The following is a 7,500-nucleotide window of genomic DNA, read 5'->3' on the forward strand; positions in this document are numbered from 1 at the left end:
TATGAGTGCAAACTACCCACGAGATGACTCTTCTGTTATGCAGACAGTACGAGTAAAATGTAAATGGTTAGACTGCTTTGACAGGAGACATGGCCCCTGTTATAAATTTGCTGTTACAAGAATGGCAATGACCCAAGTCATATTTAAGGGTGGTTTGAAATGCATGCATTATTGCCATTCATTGCGATATTTACTTCAGTAAATGTGTAAAAATACAGCTTACTTGCCAGTTTCTGTGTAGCATTCATACGTCAAGTTATCTGGTGCAACAGAACTTTACTCTTTCTTTACTGAAAAAAAAAACAGTGGCTGGCATATTCCACACACAATGTTGTTTACTTTTTTATTGTTATTAAGTAATCGATTTTTGGTATCATGAATCGATGCAGTATATCGCGAAAATAAGTATCGTATTTGCACACCCCTAGTCGTAACACATTTCAAAAGGCTCTGTTTAATGTCATATTACCCACACCAAACCATAGTCTACGCTACAATATGATCGCTCTACTTGCGGAGTGGTATGATGTTGTGAATTTACAGTGAAAAACGGATATATAGATTTCATCACCTCCGCACGTTCGGAGAACCCATTCAAAGTGAATGGAAGCCCTTGAAACATTTTAAAGAGCCGCATCATGATAAAAAAAAATGCAACAGCGTTCTACTGGCAACGAGGCTACATTACGGGGCTGACATACTGTGTGCAGACTTTTCTGAAGCCGTGTACACTTGCCTGACTTGACAATGAATGTGTCACTGTCTGCTGTACACCTATGACAGGCGTGCGTGTGTGTGTGTGTATGTCAGGGGTGGAACTTGAGGTTATTTCCCCACCTGTCATTGTGGCAGGTAGATTTTAAAATCAACCAGTCACTCTCCATTTGTGACAGTCAACTCGTATAATAATAATTATTATTATTACTGTTATTATCATCGTTAATATTATTACTGTATTATCAAAATTTTAATTTTTAGATGCAATTTCCTGCATTCTAATTTCAATTCCTGCATCTCAATTTTAGGGTGAAGAATGACAAATCCCATCGGACAAAAAAATCGCCTGCTGGGCATTCAGGCTTTTTATAGCTCGAGTTGAGGTGAAAGGTTTCACCCGTCATAGTGACTCATGGGTTGACAAATTTACCCGTCACCATTGAAATTTACCCATCATTGACGGGTGGAAAGTTCCAACCCTGGTGTGTGTGTGTGTGTGTGTGTGTGCGTGTGCGTGTGCGTGTGTGTGTGTGTGTGTGCGTGTGCGTGTGCGTGTGCGTGTTTTCCCACTGTCATATTCATGTTTAATAATAGGTACATGACCCTGATATGACCCTAAGTTCCATTCTGTTGTATGCACCCTTGAATAACACTTGAATGACACACACACGCACGCACGCACGCACGCACGCATGCACACACACACACACACACACACACACACACACACACACACACACACACACACACACACACACACACGCACACACACTCCTTGCTCTCCACCTTGGATCACCTCTAGCCATGACATAACCCTCAGTTACTCACACACTTGTGTGTGTGTGTGTGTGTTATTCAAGGGTGCGTGTAATTTGCGTCATGACCTTTTCCTCTGACTAATTTTTCTTCGCTTTATTTAGTGCCTGTGTATGCATGTTTGTAGCCATCTCCCCTACATGCACATTACAGGATATACAATACATGTTATGTGTTAAATGTTTTGTGTGTATCTTTGCATGCATGTGTCTGTGATTTGCATGTGCGTGTATTTGAACTTATGTGAGTGTATGTTTGCCTGTGCTTGTTAAATGTGTGCGTTTGCATGTGTTTGGTTTTGGTTGCATTTCTGTGTAAGTGTTTGCATGTATTTGTCTGCTTTCTTCTTATAATTTATGTCTGTGTATGTGCAGGCAGTCCTTTATTGCAGAAGTGCGTGTGTGCGTGCATGTGTGTGTTGTCGCCTGTGTCCATGTGTTTGTTCGTCTTTCACACACCACAGTGTCATTGTGTGTTGTCTTGTCCTTCAGGTGGCTTATTAGTATGTATTGTGTACGTGGGCCTTGCTGTACTGAATGTTCCTGCAAACTCTATGCATGTGTTAACAGCACATAATAAAAATCCCCAGTAGATTGTTAGCTACTGTGAGTCGTGCGTCTGTCCAAGGTTTCTTGTTTTTGTTTTATTTTTTTTTAAATGTGGAAAGATGGAAAGGAAATGGATGAGAGCGTGAGTTTGGAGTTTTGCAGGTTTTGTGTGTCCCTGTGTTTCAGGCCTGTGAAGGCCCAGTTTACATGTGGGTTTTATGAATACAATGACATAGGGCTGTACAATTAATCGAAATTAATCGAAAATCATGATTTAATCGTGATATCGAAATCGTGATTTCAGTCAGGATTTCATCGTGGTAATAGTGGCCTGCATTTGGGCGTCCTTGAAGCCAGAATATGCTGACAGGCTGGTATTTTTTGCCAAAAATCTGGCGGTCTGCCTAAGTTCCATGCTAGTGTTTATTGTTGTTGAATAATTGTTATTAATAATCATAATAATTTTAATCCAGATAATCGTCATTTTCATTTTTTTCATAATTGTGCAGCCCTACAATGACATGTGGATTGCCGCTGCACAGTATGAATAAAATTCAATAAATAAATGTGTGTGTCCGTGTGTGTGTGTTTGTATGTACAGGGTGTCACAGAGCGTTGAGAAGAATCGTGCCCAACTGCAGACTGTCACAGACCGCATTACACTGGCTCAGGCACGAGTACAGAAGATCAAGGGTAGCAAGAAAGCCACCAAGGTGAGACACACACACACACTCACACACACTCACACACCTACGTAAGTGTTACATCCACTTAATTATCCTCACCCTGTCTTTGGAAAGGACAGCCATAAATTTAATAACTTCTAACCTCTGCCCTGTCACACACACACACACACACACACACACACACACACACACACACACACACACACACACACACACACACACACACACACACACACACACACACACACACACACACACACACACACGCCTGCTTTCTGCCAGGTTAATAATTTAAATACAGTAAGCAAAGTCAAAGACAAGCAAAAGACTAATCAAAATAAAACGAAATCTCAACTCCAATGACCGCAGCACTGAAATCAACAAATAGAACTCGAAAATTAGACAAATTGATTACTCTCAAAGTGAAACAAACACATTGACGTCATACATCAACAAATAATTGCAAAAGCCAACACACTGAAACAAGCTACACAGTCACAGCACAGGGTGCATGTCAGCATAATATTGGAATGGATTTAATAAAACATTATTTTCCCTGATAGACCACACTTCCATTCAAATGTATGTGTAATCTAATATTGCAATGTGTCCATACTCTGTGGCTGGGCTTAGCACACCAGATTTTTTTTCTATTGTGGTTTGCAGTTCAGAGACAGCAGGAGCAGTAGAGAGTCTTCGTTTGCCTACTAATGACTCATTAAAGCACGTTAAGGTCATTCAATTAAAGAAAATGTTACATAGTGTACCTTTTAAGTCAGTTATAAAAAAAAGTACACTCTCGAATCAGCCAAATGGAACACGGCGGTCTGAACAACAGAACACTGGAAGACGTTGGGGACAAATGGAACATCATCGGATCAGATGAGCCGAACAGGACACTTGAAAATTAGACTCTGGGAACACGCTGAAATGAAAAGACCTTCAACAGGCTCTTGAGTGCCATCGTCATCGGCGTGCCACTGCTGCCATCAGACACCCCGGGCACGTACGCGCGGCACCTCAGTGCACCTCGGGCTGATTCATGCCTGACCCCCTGTGGATCACCTAGCTCCTGCTTGTTAGGCTCCAGTGGGCCTGCAACACACACACGCACACACACATAGTGCATTCATGATACACACGCATCTACACACACACACACACACACACACACACACACACACACACACACACACACACACACACACACACACACACACACACACACACACACACACACACACACACACACACCACAGGAGCACACAGACAACCAAGCGCATGCCACGCACACACACACACACGCATAGTGCATTCATGAAACACATACATACATCCAGACATCTAAGCACACACACACTCTCACACACACACACTCACACACACTCTCACACACAAACACAAACCTCCCTACCTGTTTCATCCCAAGGCACCTAAGACACGTGGAGCACCACTCATCTCCACATGAGGCAGATAGACAGACAGCGAAAGATACAGATAAAAGTAGAGTGGGGCGGAGAGGACAGGCAGACATACATTGAAAGAGAAGAGAGAGAGAGAGAGAGACAGAGACAGAGAGACAGAGAGACAGAGAGACAGAGACAGAGAGAGACAGAGAGAGACAGAGAGAGACAGAGAGAGACAGAGAGAGACAGAGAGAGAGGAGAGAGAGAGAGAGAGAGAGAGAGAGACAGAGAGAGACAGAGAGAGACAGAGAGAGACAGAGAGAGACAGAGAGAGACAGAGACTTCTCCACTGGGGGTTGATCATGTTTTGCTTAACGCTGCAATTTAAACAGCCTGGTACACACTTCTCAGCATGACCTGAATTAGGAGAAGTACACTGCCGATAAAATCATCCCAACTCAGAAAGAACATCGAGCACCCACAAGCAGGCACACACACACACACAAAACTGTGTGTGTGTGTGTAGTACCGGTATACACTGTGTGCATAATTATCAGGCAAACAAGTTTTTTGACCATATTGTCCTTTTTGTGCTCTTCCAACATCAACTTGTATGAGCATGAAAACCAGTTAAGCATTCCAGGTCATACATATAAAAAGAGACCGTGTGATTGAAGGTGCCCAACACCCTATATCAGGTTTGCACAATTATTTTGCAACATTGCTCTGGCAACAAAATAGATCTAACAATCTGAAAAGTCTATAAACAATTCTGAAGTCTTCCAGAGGGATGTGGTTGTCTTGAAATTGCCAAGAATTTGCTCACGTTAGCACAGAAGTATCCAACGCCCCGCTACAAAGCCATCAGTGTCACAGGAAATGTAACTGCCAAAGATTGAGAAGAATTGAAGGTGAAACTACCAGAAAATAACTCGCCTGCAGTCCTGCACGCAGAGACATAGCCAAGGTAAGAAAGGCTGACACCAGACAACCACTCAACGAGATAAAAGCCAAGACTGGGTCAGGAAATACCTGAAGACAAGAGATTTCAAATGTATAATGAACTGGTGAAAGGGACTCTTGATAGACAGGGTGGAAGGGCCCATGGCTGGATTCGTTATGTACACAGAGCTGCACTCAGATGCCAACAATGTGGAGGTAGGATACAGGTATGGTGAGGTATCATCAAAGATGAGCTATCTGCACCGTCTCAGGTTGGACATGGGCTATAACTCATCTACCAAACCTGCTGCCAGATTCGGGAAGAAATGCAGTATGTCCCAAGGAGTGGTAGAGGGAAAAGTTTGCATCTTTCAATAAGACGGTGATCTTTATGCAGGACATTGTTGGCATCTGAGTGGAACTGAGTAGTGTGCATTATTAATCCAGGCATGGGCTCATCTACGTATATGGTCCAATATCAGTCACTTTCACTAGTAGTTCATAAAACTATTGAAAAATCTGTAATTTCTTGACCCAGTCTTGATTTCAGTTTCTTGTTGAGTGGTTGTCGTTTCAAACAGTCTTACCTTGGCCATGTCTCCGAGTGGTGAATACAGTGTTATTCTGAACACTCAGTTCACCCAGGTTTCAGTTCTGGAATATGACAGCACTACAGGGTAATAGTCTTTCTGGTAGTTTCACTGTATTCTTCCCAATCTTTTGTATACTTTGTAAACACATTTCTTGTGACCCTGATGGCTTTTCAGATATTTCCTGACCCAGTCTTGGCTTTTATCTCGTTGAGTGGTTGTCTGGTGTCAGCCTTTCTTACCTTGACTAGGTCTCTGCATGCAGGACAGCAGGCGAGTTATTTTCTGGTAGTTTCACCTTCGATTCTTCTCAATCTTTGGCAGTTACATTTCTTGTGACCCTGATGGCTTTGTAACGGTGCATTGGATACTTCTGTGCTAACGTGACAAAAATCTTGGCAATTTCAAGACAACCACATCCCTCTGGAAGACATCAAAATTGGTTTTGGACTTTTCAAAGTTTGTTAGATTTCTTTTGCGGCCCATTTTTCCAGAGGAAAAGAAAGTTGCCTACAGTAATAAGTATGCTCTCCTGATATAGTGTGTGTGTGTGTATTTGCATGTGTGTATATGTGTCTCTTTTCTTCATCAATCTGAGTCTATATGTCCTATTTCTGTGTGTGTGTGTGTGTATGTCTGCATGTGTGTGTGTGCATGTGTGTGTATTTGTGTAGGTGTTCTCCAGTGCTAAGTACCCGGCCCCAGACTGTCTGCGGGACTACACTTCCATTTTCTCCGGGGCCATGGACCCCTCCGCACACAGGCGCCAGCGACTACGCATGACAGGCAAACACCGGCCCTTTGATGAGAAGGCACTACAGGTGAGTCTGACACACACACACACACATACACACACACACACACACACCGGTTGGGTGTCTCTTGGCATCTATCTTACACACATTTTAACATGAAAGGTGTGTGTGTGTGTGTGTGTGTGCGTGCGCCTGTGCGTGTGTGTATGTGTGTACATGTATTTCCAGAAAGGCTAATGTATGGTTGTGTCTTTGAGAAGCTAATGCATTTTCTTTCCTGTGTGTCAGTGTTGCGTTTCAGTCGAAGCTAATGCGTATCCGTATGCTTGAGTACCGCTATGTGTTTTAAAAGCTAATGCACGTGTGTGCAGTGCATGCATAAATGTTTGTGTGTCTGTGTTTGTGATGAAGTGTGTATGTGTGTGAGTACGTGCAGCGGCAGCCTTCCTCAGAGGACGCTGATGCATTTCCCTAAGCTTGTATGTGTGTGTGTGTCTGTCTCTCTGTCTCTCTGTCTCTCTCTCTCTCTCTCTCTCTCTCTGTCCTCTCTCTCTCTCTCTCTCTCTCTCTCTCTCTCTCTCTCTCTCTCTCTCTCTCTCTCTCCTGCAGGAGAAGCTGATGTACTTCCCGGTGTGTGTGAGCACTAAGAAGCGTTCGGAGGACGAGACGGAGGAGGGCCTGGGCAGCCTGCCCCGCAACATCAGCTCTGTCAGCTCACTGCTGCTCTTCAACACTACAGAGAACCTGTTAGTACTGGACACATACACACACACACACACACACACACACACACACACACACACACACACACACACACACACACACACACACACACACACACACACACAGTACACATGCACACACAGCCATACAGCCATACACACACACACAGCCATACACAGGCATACACATAAACACAAATATACACACACAGAGCCATACATACAGACATCAGCTCTGTCAGCTCCCTGCTACTCTTCAACATAGCAGATAACTTGTTAGTGGACACGCACGCATGCACGCACACACACACACACACA

General features: G+C 43.5%; 1 protein-coding gene across 2 annotated transcripts in view; it reads left to right on the top strand.

The window, feature by feature from the left end:
- Nucleotides 1-7,500, top strand: part of wash1 (WAS protein family homolog 1) — a 25,636-nt gene that overhangs the window by 8,361 nt on the left and 9,775 nt on the right. For both annotated transcript variants that reach the window (XM_063195947.1, XM_063195945.1), the window contains exons 4-6: nt 2,683-2,794; nt 6,380-6,526; nt 7,070-7,206. In XM_063195947.1, the coding sequence (XP_063052017.1) occupies nt 2,683-2,794; nt 6,380-6,526; nt 7,070-7,206 (396 nt within the window). The remainder of the gene's footprint in view (nt 1-2,682; nt 2,795-6,379; nt 6,527-7,069; nt 7,207-7,500) is intronic.

This window comes from Engraulis encrasicolus, chromosome 4 (assembly GCF_034702125.1).
Source record: "Engraulis encrasicolus isolate BLACKSEA-1 chromosome 4, IST_EnEncr_1.0, whole genome shotgun sequence".
Taxonomy (NCBI): Eukaryota; Metazoa; Chordata; class Actinopteri; order Clupeiformes; family Engraulidae; genus Engraulis; species Engraulis encrasicolus.